This window comes from Musa acuminata, chromosome BXJ3-2 (assembly GCF_036884655.1).
Source record: "Musa acuminata AAA Group cultivar baxijiao chromosome BXJ3-2, Cavendish_Baxijiao_AAA, whole genome shotgun sequence".
NCBI lineage: Eukaryota > Viridiplantae > Streptophyta > Magnoliopsida > Zingiberales > Musaceae > Musa > Musa acuminata.
In genome coordinates, this window is record NC_088350.1 from 19,564,479 (window position 1) to 19,583,750 (window position 19,272).

A 19,272-nucleotide genomic window follows, 5' to 3' on the forward strand; every position below is an offset into this window, starting at 1 on the left:
TATTAGAATGGGTTAGCTCTTGCCATTTTTACTTCCACTAATTATAATGAATAGATTTCATCTAACAACTACTTGGTATTAATTTGATATGTGTAACGATATAAGACTCTTTAGGCCAAAAAAAAGAAGTGGTATTTGGTGAATTTTGTTTATTTTTAAATATTTCTAGATTAAACTTGGTGGTTAAATAAAAGATTAGTGCATGGTTTTGTTATAACTTAGTGTATAGTTTTGAAAAAAAAATATTCTCTAGTCTTTCTCGAAAACACTATATATTTCTTCGACAAGACTATTTACGAGTATTATTATTATTTGAATTACTATTTTCAAAACAAAATAAAAAAAAACCTTATATTGTATTTTTTTTTTTTTAATTCTCAGGTCAATCGAGACTAGACAAATGAAGACATTAAATTTTCTCCCGACCAATCGAGTTTATTTCCCTCTGCTAAATACGAAGACATATGAAAAACAAACCAGATTAGATCAATTTCACGATGACGGATTGACGAGAAGATTCAACTGTTAAACCAGAACTAGTACCGGATCATGTTTGTAAAAGATCCTGAAGAACAGAGTGCAAGCGAATGGAGCATTAGATATGAGTTGAAGGCAGCACACACGCATCACTCACTGTTAACTTGCCTAGACTTGTAGACCGAGAAGAGAGCACAGACGAAGAGGAAGAGAAGAAAAGCCACATAGGAACAGCCCAATGCAATCTCCGTCCTCCCGCAGAACCTCTCGTAGTAGGCGCACACCTTCGCCCACCCGATCTCATCGTTTCCATGCTTCCCCACGTAGCCGACCGCGCTAGCTGCCGCCGCCGCCGCCATTAGCAGCCCCAGGTTCATCTGCGCCAGCACCAACAAACGGTGAGAGAGCCACGAAGATTTCTTCCATGATGATTCAAGCTTCATGCGTACCAGATCGAACAGGTTCAGCGTGCATCCCTCGACCAGATTGGAGACGAAAGGCAGGGATACCACGGAGTAGCCGCATGCAATGGCGTTGCCGACCACGAAGAACCTGTCGAAGAACGCAAACTAGGTAAGACGCGTGAACCGTGGAAATGCATGCATGCACTCGATCTGCACCGAGTTTCACTGACTTGAACGCAGGAGAGAAGCGGTAGGAGGCCTCGATGGCGAAGCCGGCGACTACGCTGGTCTGCTTGTTAAACCCCATCAGCGTGGCAGCGGCCAGGGCGGCCAGGCCGGCCGTCACCCGGCTGCAGACTTGGAGCTTGATATACCGGCTGCGGCCTCTCCCTGCTCCCTCTTGGCTCCTCTTCACCGCTTCCATCTCCATGGGAACACCTATCGCAGCAGAATTAGGGTTTTTAATGTGTGTGTGTGTGTGTGAGAGAGAGAGAGAGAGAGACCAATAATAATAATAATAATAATAATAATAATAATAATAATAATAATAACAATAATAATAACAATAATAATAACAATAATAATAATTGGTTATTATTATTGTAGATTTGTTTCCTCTGTTGGATTGTAATGTAAACCATATGATCTTATTACACCCCAAAAAAATATATTGACCACCATGAATGACATTATTTCCTTCCAGTATCCCTGTACATTAAGCTGATCTCACGGAATTACTATTTTTGATTTGATTTGTTTTGCATGGAAACAAAATTTTAGTTTGTGTTTATGGGCTCAACTTAGGTTGGATATCCAAATCGATTTTTCCTAACCCAAATTGATCATTAGAAGATCGAGTATTAATCAAGATATGACTAAGAATTTCTAAACTCATCATGGTAGGTCGAGAATTTTAGAATTTTCTTTAAAAAATTATTATATTAAATGGTTTCCATGATACTCACACTTAAAATCTCAAAATTAATACAGTGATAGGAAACAAAAGGTTTTACTTAATTTATGAATTGGGTTAATTAGAATCAATGGGTTAGGTTAATCCATACATTAATTGATCAATCGGATGAATCATATCAAGTCAATTATGACCAGAACTATATTAGCTTTACCTAAACCCACTGAATCCATGTTGGATTCGGATCATATACCTGGATCTAGAGAGAATTCTCGATGACCTCTACATTAGGGTTATAGTCACAAGGCAAAGTTTTACATGCATGATAAAAATCCTATTGTAATCAGATTAGGCTTTTTTGTTTTCACTATAATCACAATTGCTTGAGACAATTAAACGAGTGAGTCCTGCACAGAGATTATTATTTTGGGTACAACCTTAATTACTTAAAGCAGATAGATAGAGACTCTTATGATTGTAGTTAGGAGAGTCCTAATTAAGTTTTATTGAAAGAGACATTCATGTAAAATCGATCTAGCCGACCCCTATTAAAAAGGTGAAGAGGCCGACTAAGATTAGGATCAGTTTGAAGGTTGTTTCTTAGATAAGCGTTAGAAGTTGGTTAGAAGTATGAGTCTTGAATATGAGTCATATTAGGAGTTGATTAGAAATACGAGTCTTGAGTAGGAGTCATATTAGGAGTTAGGGTTTAGAAGCCCTATAAATAATCATGTATTCATCTTTTTTTTTTTTAAGGAATAAATGAATCTTTTTAGTAGTCTTTGAGCAACAACATGGAGGAAGGAACCTCTATAGAGTTCCAAAGAAGTTGATCCCATAAAGAGATCAACCCCAAGCTTAGAATCCATAAGGGTTCTATCAGAGACTTTACTTAGATGTAAATAATCACTCTTTCCATCACGATTGGAAGTCATTCAATATTTTGGATTCCCGATCTTTTAGCTTTAAATGATCAAATCATATATGCTTTTGAATTAAAATCATCATCCTTTCATAATATTTAAATTCTTTAATGGGACACAGAATCATTGTTCTATTAATATAAAAAGATATACATGCAAACATATGTTCTCTAATATAGCAACAGCATAAACCAATTTAAGTCATCCAAATCTTTGCAGACAAGCAAAAATATCAAAGATCAAACTTCATGGCAAGGTTTACTAAATTGTTTTCTAAATATCAGGTTGACCGATCGAAATTTTTTCCTTGATTAGGGTTTGTGACTTTTGTTTAATATATAATATTTTGTTCATGAAAAAATAATAGCATCCTTGAGGCACTAATAGATGATTAACAAAGTTGAATTTTATCATCAAACATAGAGGTATCAATACATTCCAAAGGAATGTGACTTTTGACTTTTAATGCTATAATCTTACAAATATTCACTGTAATGTTGGATTTGGGCCGTCCCAAATCTAATCCATAGATCTCGAATAAAGCTAATCCAAGGCCCAATTAAGCTCTATTGCTGTATTTGGGCCTAATTGGGCCGACTCCCTTCTCGCTTGTATGGTACATGCACTTAACCTGTTCCGCAGGAACGCCCAAACCCAAGAAGGCCACCACCCTTCGCTTTTTCGAACGCCTTTCCTTGTTCGCGGCCCCAAATGCGAAGCCACCTTCCCTACCAATTCTCCCTTGAGTAGGATTCTTTCCTTCCTTTCCTCGCGAGGGTTTCCCGTGATCGCCTCGATCGAAGCTTGCGTTCTTCGTGGTCGGTGATTCTAGGTGGTTTGGTGAATATGTTGGACGTGTCTAGGGTTCAGAAGGAGCTGGCGGAGTGTAACCGGGACACGGCCATCTCCGGGGTCAGCATCGCCCTCCACGATGGGGGGAGCGACCTATCTCGCCTATCCGGCACCATCTCTGGCCCCGTCGCCACCCCCTACGAGGGCGGCACGTTCCAGATCGACATCCGATTGCCCAGTACGATTCCTGTTCTTTGTTCTGTGAAAAACGTGATCTTTGGTGGTATCTTTGAAGCGATTGTCTGGAAGGATTCGCTTATTGCTGGAGTTTATGGCTCTTTTGGATGGCTTTCTTGATTCAATGCAAATGATTTAGGGTCTTATCTTTTTCTTTTGGTAAATAGAGAGAATCAACAGGAAATATAGACGGATAATCTCTATGTTCATGTTGTGGAAAGAATGGTGAGATCAAGGAGGGATATGGTTGACTTAGAAGCAATAATTTGTACAAGAAGAGGAAGAAGCAGCCAACCTTGGTTCAGATGATAATTCATAGAGATGGCCAATTTCTTTATCGAATGTACCTTTTTTGTGAAAATTTATCAAGCTGTCCAAAAAAAGGGCTAAATTAAAGAGAAAATTGTTTGGTTATGGTTGACTTAGAAGCAATAATTTGTACAAGAAGAGGAAGAAGCAGCCAACCTTGGTTCAGATGATAATTCATAGAGATGGCCAATTTCTTTATCGAATGTACCTTTTTTGTGAAAATTTATCAAGCTGTCCAAAAAAAGGGCTAAATTAAAGAGAAAATTGTTTGGTTCAATCAAGTTTCAAATTTTTGGTCCGATGACTATATTGGTTGGCAGTTAGACTGGTACGGAATTGGTATGGATCAACTTGCTGATCCTTGGTGCAAGTGGATACCGTTCAGATCATATAGAAAGAGGGAGAGAAGTAGGGGAGAGGAGGCACACTAATAGGAGGACAAGGTGGCAATGATGCTGTGAGGCAGAGGAGGAGTCAGAGGAATAGAAGAGAGAGACGGAGAGAACTTGGTACATACTCAGATCCATATGTACCAGAACTCCATATGTACCAGTCAGGGTGAAATGTTACACCATATCCTGGACCAAAGAAAATGACGGAGAGAAGAGGGGGGAGGAGGGGGGGAAGGAGAAGAGGAGAAAGAGGAGGCAGAGGTGGCGATGCTGTGGGAAGGATAAGGCAGTGGAGGAGGGGAGAAAGCGTGTGCATGAGAGAGAGCGTGCGAGAGAAATAGAAAAATATAAAAAAGACAAATAGCTGTTACAAAATTAAAAAACTAAAAGTTGGTATTTGTATCGGGCACTAAGCATACTACCCGATACAATTTGGTACTGAGCTATTTCCCATCTAGTAAGTCCAGAATGGTGAGCTTATTAAGTGGTACAGTCCATACCGCATTGAACATTGCAGTTGGCCATTGAACTGGTAAATACCAATCCGTACCGACTGGTCTTGGCAGTATTTAAAACCTTGACTATCACAATTGTCAAAAATATAGATGGGTATCAGTAGTAGGCAGTGATCTTATTTCTTGATGTAGTTTGTGCCAGTCTGCATACCGCTGGTAAACTTGGTGCAATGAGTATACTGGTCTTCACTTGGAGGTACAACCCGAATCAAACTGAACCGGATAAATCTTTTGATCTGTATCCCAGTCAGTTATTAAAAAGGTAAATTTGGCCCATACTGACTGACATAAACCATGGGTCCAATGGCTTCACAGCTTATTGATTCTCGTGGTGTCAACTTTAAACCTATCACGAGTAAAGATTGGAGAAATTGGAAGAACAATCCCTCTATCTTTTATATACATGATGCTTAAATAATGGAATAATTGTACGGAATTGTTAAACATGAAGCTCAATATATTGTTCTTAATTTTGGGAATCAACATTGCGAAGGAATGGTAAATGGAAAGCCAAAGAGTTGGAGAATGTGGAAGCAGAAACTAATGATCTCTGATGTAATTATTTTTCCAATGCAACCATATGCTTACTTATTTGGTTATCAAAGAACGAAGAGCTTCATGTGAGTAATAGTTGATTAAAAGCTGCATCTATACATGTTTTTTTATGGATTATAGTACAACAAACAATTATGTTCTCATGTAAAATTTAGAGAAATACCAGAGATCAAAGTTCATCGTACCGTGGCATACTGTTCTGTCACGAACGGTCGTCGTGCACCCGCAACAACTCCGTTCAACGAACCGTTTGTCGCTCACACCTGCATGTACAGCTGTTTGATAACATGTTTTCTCTTGATTTTGGGTCATTTTTCTTGTAAATATGTAAGTTCGAACAAGCTGCAGCGTTACAAAGTGATCGCTCACCGAACCGAGCAAAACAGCCCCAAAACAGCTCCGTTTTCGCGTGCCGCGGGAGGGTTGCGGAGAACTGCCTCCGCTCACCAAAACGTCAGCCATCTCAGCCCCTTTGAACCCCCCGGGTGGCACATGGCTGGATGGGGCTTCGGTTATATACCAGGCGTTGAACTCTCTTTCGCAAGTTCGCACGTGGCCTTTACGGGAACTTGTCTTTGCGCCCGGGACCAGGTGAGCGGCTGTTTTGTGGGCTTGCAGCTGTTCGTTCATCCTTCTAAAGCCTTGTTTTCTCCCTCTCCCTCTTTTCTCTTGTGCACGCAAGGTGCTCGCTGAATTGCTTATAAAGCTTCCCCTTTTCGCGAGACTTCGGGACTTGTCCGTTGCTCGTTCTTTCGAACTAACCAACTTTCTCTTTTACAGGTCCTTCGGGACCTGCGAGAGGTTACAAGTGGGCTGATTCTTGCGGAGCAATATCGCAAGAATAAAGCGCGACTTAGGCAACGCAAGCTAAGTTCGCGTCTTTGCCGCAAGGGTGACTCGCGACTTAGACAACGCAAGCTAAGTTCGCGTCTTTGGCCGCAAGGGTGCCTCACGCCTTAGGCAATTCCAGCTAAGGCCGTGACATTGTAGTATCAGAGCGGGCAAGCACTTCGAGCGAGCAGCGAACGAACTTCGCAACTTCGCCATGGCTAAGCATCGTGGCGAATCAAGCAAGACGGGGCAAGCCGGACCCTTGCCCCAAGCAGCCGTAGGTGGGCTGCATGTGCACACTCGCTCTCATGCTGTTGGAGCCGCTCAAGAGGAGCGCGACAGCGAACAGGATGAGCGAGAAGTTGGCTACTCTCCACGAGCGGAGGAAGCGCAATATGGAGCGCTAACTGGGAAAAAGAGTCATAAGGAGAGACTCACGACGGCGGAAACCCGCCTGGATGTTCTTGAAGCGAGCATGGAGGAACTCTACCATGGCCAACAAAGACTTGTTGGGGTAGAGAGCTCGCAAGAGGAAGCGGAGTCCAGGATCGACAAGGTCGAGGCCTTAGTCGATCGACTGTCTGATGACACCAAAGACTCCGTGCAACACTTACAGGATGTTGTGGCGGAACTCACTGCAAAGGTGGTCATGCTCACAAGAACACTAAATGCGGGAGGAGGCAACACCCGCGTTGCATCGCCACAAAATTTGAGGGCACCTGAGCCTCATGGATATGGAGGGGCCAGAGATGCCAAAGAGCTCGAGAACTTTCTGTTCGACATGGAGCAATACTTCCGAGCTACGAGGCCCGATTCTAAAGATACCAAAGTTTCTATAGCAACAATGTATCTGAACGGAGATGCGAAACTTTGGTGGCGAACTCGTTGGGAGGAGATCCAACAAGGTCGGTGTCGAGTCGACACATGGGAGGACTTGAAGCGGGAGTTGAGAACTCAGTTCCTACCGGAGAACACAGAGTTCGTCGCAAGAAGGAAGTTGAGACAACTCCGCCAAAGTACCACCATCCGAGACTATGTGAAACAATTTTCTGCACTAATGCTGGACATACAGGACATGTCCGAAAAGGACAAGTTGTTCAGCTTCCTCGATGGTTTGAAACCATGGGCTCAACAGCAGCTAAATCAAAGGAATGTTACCGACGTGGTCGGGGCAATTGTGGCTGCAGAAAGGCTCACCGACTTTGTTTCCTCTGAAGATCCAGCAAGAAGGAAACAATCTTCAGGCAATCGACCTCCAAAGCATTCTCGAGGGAAGGAGCTCGGGGGCGAACAAAAGAAGAAGAGCTCCCACAAAGGGCCGAACCCGAAAGGCAAGGCCTCAAAACCTGGAGGATGCTTCTTGTGCGGAGGACCGCACATGGTAAGGGAGTGCCCACAAAAACAGGCACTCAATGCTTTGACGGCTTCCATCCACCCCCCCTGATCGGACAAGGGCAAAGCTGTTGCTCTTAGTTCGAGCAGTTCTGAATCCAGCTGCGACGACGAGGAGTCGCAAGGACCCCGAATAGGAGCAATGCGTTTGTTGAACGCTATGCGGGATCAAGTGGGGGAGAACATGAAGACAAAGGTACAAAAAGCAGGAAGTAGTGAGCTGATGTATGTGGACATCAAGCTAAATGGCCAAACGACCCGTGCAATGGTGGACACGGGCGCTACCCACAACTTCATAGCCGATTGTGAAGCACAGCGACTTGGGTTGACCTTGGAGAAGAGCCCAAGCCGAATGAAGGCGGTGAACTTGGAGGCCAGGCGAATCTCCGGGTTGGCGAAGGGAGTCCCCATCAAAATCGGGACTTGGAGCGGAAACACCAACATGATGGCCGTGCCACTGGATGACTTCCAAGCGATTCTTGGAATGGAGTTTATGCACGCGGCGAAGTTGGTGCCGATGCTGTTCTTGAACTCCTTATGTATGATGGGAGGCGATGACCCCTGCGTGGTTCCCGTCTCTCGGAGAGGAATTAAGGAGCCCCAACACATTTCGGCATTACAACTGAAGAAAGGGGTGCGAAAAGGCGAATTGACATTTGTGGCTGCTATGAAGCTAGAGCCACTCAATGAGGAGGCCATTCAAGAACCTGCTGTGGTGGCGAACGCCCTAAAAGAGTTCAAAGACGTTATGCCACCCGAGTTGCCGAAGACTCTTCCACCACGTAGAGGCGTGGATCACAGCATCGAGCTAGAGCCAGGAGTGAAGCCTCCAGCGAGACCACCCTACCGCATGCCCCCGCCAGAGTTGGCAGAACTCAGGAAGCAGTTAGGTGAACTGCTAAGCGGTGGTCTCATCCGCAGCTCTAAAGCACCTTTCGGAGCTCCAGTTCTTTTCCAGAAGAAACAAGATGGGAGCCTCCGATTATGCGTCGACTAACGAGCCCTCAACAAAGTAACAGTGAAGAACAAGTATCCCATCCCGCTCATTGCGAACTTGTTCGACCAATTGGGCAAGGCTAAGTATTTCTCAAAACTCGACCTTCGGTCGGGGTATTGGCAGGTGCCCATTGCTGAAGGCGACGAAGCGAAGACTACCTGTGTGACCAGGTATAGAGCGTTTGAGTTCTTGGTGATGCCTTTCGACTTAACCAACGCTCCGGCCACATTCTGCGCTCTCATGAACCAACTATTCAAGGAGTATTTGGATAAGTTTGTGGTCGTCTACCTGGACGATATCGTCGTCTACAGTCAAACGCTCGAGGAGCACGTCAAGCACCTTCGGACAATTTTCAAGGTTCTCAGGGAGAACACTTTGTTCGTGAAAAGGGAGAAATGCTACTTTGCTCAAACTGAGATCTTATTCTTGGGGCATCGAATCGGTGATGGTTCTATTCGGATGGATAAGTCGAAGGTGCAAGCAGTTGCGGAATGGCGAACTCCAAAGAAGGTGCCAGAGTTGAGATCCTTCCTTGGTTTCGTCAACTACTATCGACGCTTCATAGCGGGATATTCGAAGCGGGCAACCCCACTGACGGAGTTGCTGAAGGAGCAGCCTTGGAAGTGGTCTGACAAATGTGAGATAGCATTCCAAGATCTGAAGGCTGCTGTTCTAGAAGAACCGGTGCTCAAATTGCCGAACTATGGAGAGCCCTTTGAAGTCCATACAGATGCTTCGGACTTCGCTATTGGGGGGGTACTCATGCAGGAAGGTCATCTGGTGGCCTATGAGAGCCGCAAACTCAACGAGACCGAGCGGCGGTATCCAGTGCATGAGAAGGAGATGACAACAGTGATCCACTGTCTACGAGTTTGGCGACACTACCTCCTTGGGTCGCGATTTGTGTTGAGGACGGACAACATCGTCCTGAGCTATTTCCAAACTCAGAAGAAGCTCTTCCCAAAGCAGGCGCGATGGCAGGACTTCCTAGCTGAATTTGATATGGTAATGGAGTACAAGCCCGGGAAGGCGAATGTCGTGGCCGATGCGCTGAGTCGGAAAGTGGAATGCGTGAATGCCGTACAACTGGAGGGCAGAGGCCAAACAAGTCAGTTGCACTCCAACTTCCTTTCCCGAATCAGGGATGGACTGTATAGTGATCCCCAGGCAGTTATCCTGATGCAGCTCATCAAAGAAGGCAAGACACGACGATTTTGGGTCCAGGAGGGACTTGTTTACACAAAAGGGAATAGGGTGTATGTTCCCTGAGTGGACAATTTAAGGCGTGAGCTCTTAAAAGAGTATCACGATTCCCTTTGGGCTGGACACCTAGGCATTCACAGAACGTTGGCTCTCGTGGAGAGGGCCTTCTACTGGCCGAAGATGGGGATTGATGTGGAGGAATATGTTCGAACATGCCTTACTTGCCAACAAGACAAGGTGGAGCAGCGGAAGCCGATGGGACTTTTGGAGCCGTTGCCCGTACCAGAAAGGCCGTGGGAGAGCATTTCCTTGGATTTCATATCAAGCTTGCCACCTGTAGGGGGACTCGGATCGATACTCGTGGTGGTCGATCGGTTTTCAAAGTATGCAACTTTCATTGCTGCTCCCCTACACTGTTCAGCAGAGGAGGCTGCCAAGCTGATGATGAAGAATGTGGTGAAGTATTGGGGAGTCCCACACAATATCATTAGCGATTGAGATGCTCGGTTCCTAGGACGATTCTGGACTGAGCTGTTCAAATTGTTGGGGTCAAAGTTATACTTCTCTACAAGCCTCCACCCTCAGACGGATGGCCAGACTGAAAGGATAAACTCGCTCTTGAAGCAATATCTCCGGCACTACGTGAGTGCCAATCAACGAGATTGGGTGAAGCTGTTGGACATTGCCCAATTCTCCTACAACTTGCAGCGGAGCTCTGCATCCAACAAGAGCCCCTTCGAGATTATCACAGGACAACAACCGTCGACTCCGCACACCATGGCAATTGGGTATATTGGGAGTAGTCCATCTGTCTATCATTTCGCAAAGGAGTGGCATCGAAATGCAGATATTGCTAGGGCTTACTTGGAGAAGGCGACAAAAAGGATGAAGAAGTGGGCAGACTTGGGAAGGCGACCGCAAGAGTTCAAAGTTGGCGATTTGGTGTTGGTAAAGCTCCAACCAGCATCACTCCAATTCTTTAGGAACAAAGTCCACAAAGGATTGGTGCGCAAGTATGAAGGGCCCTTCCCAATTATCAGCAGGGTAGGCAACGTCTCTTACAAGTTGCAGTTGTCGGCGTGGTTCAAAATTCACAACGTTCTTCACGCCAGCAACCTAAAAGCCTACCACTCGGATCCGCGAGATGCTTCCCGAAGTGTTCCAACTCGGCTACGTCCCATCACAGCCTCCTACGAGAAGCGAGTGGAAACCATTCTGGCGGACCGCAAGATAAAGCTACCCAACGGAGCTGAGCAGACAGAGTACTTGGTGAAGTGGCGAAAGCTTCCCCGAACTGAAGCCAGTTGGGAGCCTGAAGACGCCCTGCGACATGAAGAAGAAGTCATCAACAACTACCAACAAGCGTCGACGAGGGCGTCGACAGTTTAAGTGGGGGAGAATGTCACGAACGATCGTCGCGCACCCGCAACAACTCCGTTCAACGAACCGTTCGTCGCTCACACCTGCATGTACAGCTGCTTGACAGCATGTTTTCTCTTGGTTTTGGGTCATTTTGCTTGTAAATATGTAAGTTCGAACAGGCTGCAGCGTTACAAAGCGACCGCTCACTGAACCGAGCAAAACAGCCCAAAACAGCTCCGTTTTTACGTGCCACGGGAGGGTTGCGGAGAACTACCTCCGCTCACCAAAACGTCAGCCATCTCAGCCCCTTTGAATCCCCCGGGTGGCACATGGCTGGATGGGGCTTCGGTTATATATCGGGCGTTGAACTCTCTTTCGCAAGTTCGCACGTGGCCTTTACGGGAACTTGTCTTCGCACCCGGGACCAGGTGAGCGGCTGTTTTGTGGGCTTGCAGTTGTTCGTTCATCCTTCTAAAGCCTTGTTTTCTCCCTCTCCCTCTTTTCTCTTGTGCGCGCAAGGTGCTCGCTGAATTGCTTGTAAAGCTTCCCCTTTTCGCGAGACTTCGGGACTTGTTCGTTGCTCGTTCTTTCGAACTAACCAACTTTCTCTTTTACAGGTCCTTCGGGACCTGCGAGAGGTTACAAGTGGGCTGATTCTTGCGGAGCAATATCGCAAGGGCAAAGCGCGACTTAGGCAACGCAAGCTAAGTTCGCGTCTTTGCCGCAAGGGTGACTCGCGACTTAGGCAACGCAAGCTAAGTTCGCGTCTTTAGCCGCAAGGGTGCCTCACGCCTTAGGCAATTCCAGCTAAGGCCGTGACAGTTCGGTAAGGATGGTATGTACCAGTCCGACAGGGGACCAACACAGGTTGTACATTGGTATGCCCCTATGTACCATGTGTGGTATACTTGTTATTGTTGCTTTAGAAGATATAATCAAGCGAGTTGGTAGAAATTGTATACTTGTTATTGTTGCTTTAACTATAAGATGGATTTAAATATCTCAATATACTGAGAATACTCACATTATACAATGTTTAGCTGCTTACTGATACACAATATAATTTTCTTTACCAAGGTAGACACACACTTTAACTATTTTTTTAGTGATGCTACTGGAGTATCATAAGGTTCTTCCAACAGCAAGTTTTAAGTGTTACCTTTTTATATTGGTATTTTGGTAATTAATGATATATTTTATTGATAATGATATTATTCTGTAGATGAGAGTTTAGATAGGATTAATCTTAAATTTGAGTTATGACGTTAAAAGTTAGAAACTAAGAGTTTTAGACTAAGTAGGATTATCATAAAGTCACAACAGGAGTCAGTTATAAGTCCTTACCTTTTTTTATATTGGTAATAGTAATACAAACTTATTAGTCATAGTATAGAGTCTATAGATTTCCATGGTGGTGTATGTTGTTTGTTGACAATATTGTTTTGGTTGATGAAAATTTGGTTGGAGTTATTCTAAAATTTAAGTTATGACAATAAAAGTTTGGATACCAAAGATTTAGACTAAGTAGGACTATCATTCTATGAGGATGATATATTGATGAAACAATTGCTCAGGGAGTAAAAGTAGAGGAGCTGGAGTGGAGAGAGGCATTAGAAGAATAGTGTCTTAGATTAGTTAAGAAAATTTATAAGATGATTGTAAAACTAGTCATGCACCATGAATAAGAGTGTTAGATAGTTAAGAAACATGTAAACAAAGTTATTAACAACGATACCAAGGCCAGATGTGTAGTTACTTGAAAAGATAAAATGAGGAATATTTTTATCTACAAATAGTAATTTATAGCCGTAATAGAATCTAAAATGAGGAAAATCAATTACATACTGTGATGATATTCAAAGAAGACCTATTAGATATTGTGGTTAAATGAAATGACTCAGCTATATAAATGGAGTTACCTAGGGATACCTTTTCCACCTTCATACCTTCATCCGATAGTTAACTTCTGAGATGTTATAACTTTTTCAAGTTGAAGATATCAGTGTTAATTTTATTTTGGAATTTCTTTGTATGTATACCAATGAACTATTCTTATTTATCATATTTAAACCATGCTTCAGACCTCTTGTTATCTTTTCGCCGTTAAATTTGGGATGATATAGGAACTACTAGAAGATGTAATTTGGCCATTTTAAAGGCTGTTATGTCTTTTTTCAAAATAGCAATGATGACTTGGACCAAACTTTGTAGGGCTACAGTATGATGCTTTGCAATTAGCATCATCTGAAATTTTTTAATAGAAAATAATGTCATGAATTTGATATTTTTGGTGGGTTTAGAATCCATTTGTATAAGCTTATCTCTGGCTATGACAAACTAGGCATTTCTGATTAGGTGATCTGACTAGCAAAAATAGTATTGCTTAACAAAATTGCTTCTGCTACATATGTTAAGAACAGCATTTCCCCCAACTTTTCACATTGAATACGTTTTTTAGTCAATGGTTTCTTCACTATGTTGGAGAAAATATTTTTTTTTATAGGATACAAACAAGCATGAAACAGTCTAGGATGATACATAACTATTTTTGCAATGCCAACTAATTGTTAAAGATTTACATGGTAAGAACCCAAATAATTCAGCAGCTCAATGAAAAACATTTTATTTTATTTTTGTTATTTTCATAGAAAGCATATGTAATGTTGCATGAGGAAGTATATATCTTTTATATGAAAATAGAGAAAGATAGAGAGAGAAAAAGAAAAGTTATGATGGAAAAGGATATTAAGAAAAAAAAGATTAGTAGATTTGCTCTAAGCTTAAGGAGAAACACCGATGAACAAAAACATCACACTTTCATGCATCTTTCACATTGATATAGATTTGTACCATAAAAAAATATGACTTCACACCACTCATATGTATGAAAGAATCTTAATTTATTGATTTATTCTCTGATTTTCTAATTATAATGTCTTTTCCCTTTTAATAGTCTTTCCAAGTAGAAGAAGAAAAGGAAAATATAAACAGAAAAATACAATAAAGAAAATTACATCTCATAAATCAGAAACATATTAATTATTTCATCTTTCCTTTTTCTAGGGAAGATGTATTCCATGTTTTTTTTCCAAACAAAATTCTTTATTGATAAAATATATTATTGATAGGTTTCCTCTACTGTAGGTTCTTCAATCAAGAAGAAATTTTCATAGGATGATATCTTCAATTGAATCCAAGACTATGCCCTTGGTTTTTCTTCGGAAACTGAAAATTAATCTAAGATTTGTCTCCTTCCTTCCTTCAGCTAACTTGCGTTTTCTTTCTCCTTTAGCAATTTTGATAACCGATATAGGATTATGAAAGATAATTCTATTTGACAACTTATGTGACTAATTAAAATTGTCCTGCATCAATATGTATCAAGTGCCATATGCATTCTATTAAAATGTTTGCTTAAATGTATTTTAATTTTTTTCGACACTTAGTGCCAAATATATGTACCTATCTTTGTGCACATGCATGTTATATGTTGAGTGCTCTCTTTGATCCTGTACATGCATGCGTAATAGGTATTCGTGTATTTGCTCGTTCCCATATGTATGATCTATGCCGTTTTTTCATAATCATATGGTCACCTGAGGTTGTTTGTTTAAAATGTTTTGGAGCTTAACCTTATGTCTCTTTGGTACTTATTTATACTATGTATTTCTTCCTATATGTTATTAATGTCATGCATGAACTGAAGTATTCTTTTATAGGTTTAGTTTAGAAATTGATGGTGACCAATATATTTGCAGGTGGCTACCCCTTTGAGCCTCCCAAAATGCAGTTTGTAACAAAAGTTTGGTATGAATATTACATGCATGTGGGAGAATTTTCTAGCTAGGAGCTTTCCTATTATTCTTTTCTTTCACACCAAGTTTGTTAGATTTTTTTGTATATATTTATATACATACATACATATACATATACATATATATATATATATATATATATATATATATATATATATATATACATATACATATACATATATATATACATATATATACATATACATATATATATATACATATATATACATATACATATATATATATACATACATACATACATAAATATATATATATATATATATATATATATATATATATATATATATATATATATATATATATATATTCCAAGCTATTCCAGATCATACTAATTTATCATGTAATTTGGACTTAATCAGATGCTCCTGTTAGTTGTCCTCTATTTGCTAATATGACTGCATTATATTCTTGAAATTTTGCATTATATGTTGAGGAGCTAAATCTTCTGTTTAGCATTTTTTCTAAAAAAAAATTCATTCAAGCTAATATAACTTAAGTGATCCTTCTGATGAGGTTGATGTCTAACCTTGGTCTTCTTTGGGCAACTTGGATTACGTATCAGCTTGGCACTTATTTTTTTCATTTTCTAGTGACATTTTTCCTTTACTGGTATTATATAATGAATATTATTAACAGGATCACTTGGCAGGTTGATTATGTTTGTATCTTTATTATTGAAAAAATATAAAAAAATTGCTTGAACCAAATCTATTTGGATTGATGCTAAATGATAACAATGTGGAAATTCTAGTGTATATGAAATGATGGAAAATTGAGGTTTAAGTGCTCACATATAAGCAAGGACACAAGTTAATAAAATGAACTTCATTTTGGTAGGTTATGTCCATACAATTGTTTGTTTCAAGTTTGATAAATACTGAACATGAAAGTGATTTTAGTCTTGAATAGCTTGTTAGGAGGTTAGAGTTTTTAGGTAAATTTGTTTGTCTTTTTTCTTTCTGAGGTTGACATGAACTTAAGATGAGGGGGTTCCAATTAGGAGTGTATTGGGGAAGACGATACAGAAATTTTGATTATTGCCTTCTTTATCTCATATTTTGATCTCAGTAGACTAGTGTTGATAGAAAGTGATTAAATCATTGTGAAGTTAATTGAGATGTTTATTTATTTCTTTATAAGATTATATAGAATGATAGATTCAACAGTTTATTGTGTTATATGCTATGCTCCACTCACAATCATTGGATCATAATGTCACCACAAGTGGGCCATATATCATACTTAATAGGCTGGCCATGGGGGATTCCACTAAGAGGATATGGGGAAACATGATATGGAAACTTTGATTATTTCCTTTTTGATCTCAAATTTCAATTTACGGTATTCTCCATTTTTTATTAGAAAATGATTGAATTATGATGAAGTTAACGAAAAACTATTGTCTTTCTTATCATCTTTTATTCATTAATTGAATTAATGAGTTTGTTGTTTTGAATTGTTGTGATGCACTCATTTACGATCATTGGATCATTTTCACATGTTAAGGGCTCAATTGAGCGTGTTTTATAGACTAGGTGATGTAGAAGTGCATGAAGGGACTTGGTTCACAATTTTTTTTTCTAGGATTTGAAATGTGAGAGTGAAAGAGGTAGAAAGAACAAGATAAAATAATACATGGATGTATAAACTTGGAATACATGGTTCTTACTAGCCTTACTGTTGAGGATTTTTTAAATCACCACATGGTTCTGGTACCAAAACCCACCTTCACCACTTATCCTTTGCATAAAATAAAAAAAATGAGAGTTCCTCAAACATGTCTCATGCATGAATCATGGCATTGCCCCATTAAGGATGAATAGTAGAGTCACTGTGGCTCAACATTTGCTCCCAAGGATGAAGACCTCACTTTTCTACACTCATATGTGGATAATGTAATTGCCATTGGAGAAAGAATGTGACAAAAAAACCACTTGCACGTGATGAGAATCAAGGTTTCTAATGTCAACTCTACTGGTCGGCATGTAATGGTTATTTACTAGTCCAACCAAGTACGGATATTGAAATAATATAGCTCGGTATCGGTATGCTGTTGTTCATTTTTATTTTCTCAGAATATTACTGAGGAAAAGGAAGCAAGAACTGTAGAATGGGAAAGCTTATGTAAGGCAAAATCTTGATGTTTTGTTCTCTTTATTTCTGAGTTTAAGATTTGTTTCCTTAAATAGTTCTTCCATTAGTTTGGTTTATGTATATAGAGAAAGACACCCTCTTTTGAAAGCTATGTTTTTCGACACCCTTGCTGCTTCTTCAAGTAGGGGTTAATTGTTGCCTCTATGATGTTTTCAGCAAGGATTTACATTGATTTGAAGATATACCTAAGAAAAAAGTGATTATGTTGGATCATAGATCCATGTTGGTATTACGAATTTGTGACAACCATACATCAGTTTTGATTGTTGGACTATATAAATATTTTGGGAGTACTAATATCTTTTACATGGTATCTTGTTAAGTGAGGTCTGTTTTGATTTTAATTATTCTTCTTTATTTGTCAGATTGGTGATTGGAATTTGAAGTTTGTGTATGCTGCGTCTATTTTCATGTACTATTCATGTTTTTCTTCCTCAAATAGGTTTTTGCTTCATTTAGTACTTATAGCAGGATTAATAGGGCTTCTGCATATCACGTGCTTTTCTATTGTAAGAATGAGTGGACTCTAGAGCTCTGATTATAGCGCCAATTGTGCCTGCATTATTTGCTTGCATGTTTTTGTTGAAGGCACCCAAACATCAGCAGTCAAAATGGGGCTATCTGCTTGGACATTCTCAAGGATCAATGGAGCCCTGCCCTCACATTGAAGACTGCTTTGCTTTCTCTGCAAGCTCTACTCTCAGCACCTGAGCCTGATGACCCCCAAGATGCTGTTGTTGCTCAGCAGGTCAAAGAGAGCACACTCTTCCCTCTCGTGTGAATACCAAAATGGAGTTGATAGTTAGTGTTCATGACTTTTTACTTTTATCTCTTCCACATTGGACAGTACTTGCGTGACCACCAGACGTTTATGGCCACAGCTCGGTACTGGACGGAGGCATTTGCTAGAAGGTCATCTGTTGGCATTGAAGAAAAGGTACAATTTTTTTTATATATGTATAGGAAAAAAATATTTGATATCTGATGACTGCACTTTATGGTGGATCCAGGTCCAGAAGCTGGTGGAGATGGGTTTTCCTGAGGATCTAGTGAGGAACACGCTGGAGAGCGTTAATGGTGATGAGAACCAGGCTCTAGAAATGCTCTGTTCCAGCTAAAATCTGTTTGCTTTCTGTAAATTGTGCATCTATATGGTTAAACACTTGCACAGACTCATTTGTCTCTCTAAACAATGCTGATATGAACCTGGTATGATAGTGATTAAATTGGTTAAAGCTTGTTTTGATCATTAGTTTTGCTTGCTTCTTTTGTTGACAGGTTTTTGATTGTAGGACCGTTTGTGTTTGGTTAAAGAGGTTTCAAATGTGTGTAAACCCTTAAAAAATTTGACCTTGAACCGAAGGCAGGTTTCATTTTGATCCCTCTCCAACCAAAAGATGATATGACTCTTACTATTATGATTGCTTGATTTGTTGCTTCAAAGCCTTTTCTGCCCCTTCATATTTTTCCAAAGTCTTTCTAGTTAGATAGGACACCTTAAGCAGGATTGCTCATTATGATTTTGTCTAATTCTTTGTTAATTTGCCCAATTATTTCAAGTACCAGAGAGCTTCTGCTTGAGCTGCTGCTCTCTCTTCTGTGCAGTAGTTAAATCTTCATTTTCATGAATTGGGTGGTCAGGCTTGATGTTTCTTGATGCTACAATCTGTCCTGATGTTTTAATTTCATAGATGACCGTGACATGAAAACAAATCAGGTAGCATGATTCCAAGATTTGCTCAGGGGAAAATTGACTGCATGGTACAACCATTCTTGAGATTGGATGTCAACTTAATATGCTTAGACTGACAACCATTCTTGGCTGTATTTTGGATAAAATCTGGTTTTAGCTTTTGTATCTTTTCAATGGTTATGTAGTCTATTGCAGCTATGTCATTCTAGCTTACTTCTCCTGAAAGCTACTGCAAGAAGATACCATTTTCTTTTTACATGGCATTCTGTGTCACTTTAGAATTCTAA

At 40.6% G+C, this 19,272-nt stretch overlaps 2 protein-coding genes across 2 annotated transcripts; one reads left to right on the top strand and one right to left on the bottom strand.

Annotated features, from left to right (window-relative positions):
• Positions 1–462: 462 nt before the first annotated feature.
• On the bottom strand, positions 463–1,311 carry LOC135630775 (CASP-like protein 1F1). The gene is made up of 3 exons (XM_065137947.1): positions 1,112–1,311; positions 927–1,029; positions 463–854 (listed from the first exon to the last, which is right to left on the bottom strand). The coding sequence occupies exons 1-3, from the start codon at positions 1,309–1,311 to the stop codon at positions 627–629; spliced, it is 531 nt and encodes a 176-aa protein (XP_064994019.1). The 3' UTR covers positions 463–626.
• Positions 1,312–3,378: 2,067 nt separating this feature from the next.
• LOC103972847 (ubiquitin-conjugating enzyme E2 27) lies at positions 3,379–18,544 on the top strand. The gene is made up of 5 exons (XM_009387224.3): positions 3,379–3,747; positions 15,061–15,109; positions 17,881–18,040; positions 18,140–18,229; positions 18,303–18,544. Exons 1-5 carry the CDS (start codon positions 3,564–3,566, stop codon positions 18,408–18,410), a joined length of 591 nt encoding a protein of 196 aa, XP_009385499.1. The 5' UTR covers positions 3,379–3,563; the 3' UTR covers positions 18,411–18,544.
• Positions 18,545–19,272: the final 728 nt, after the last annotated feature.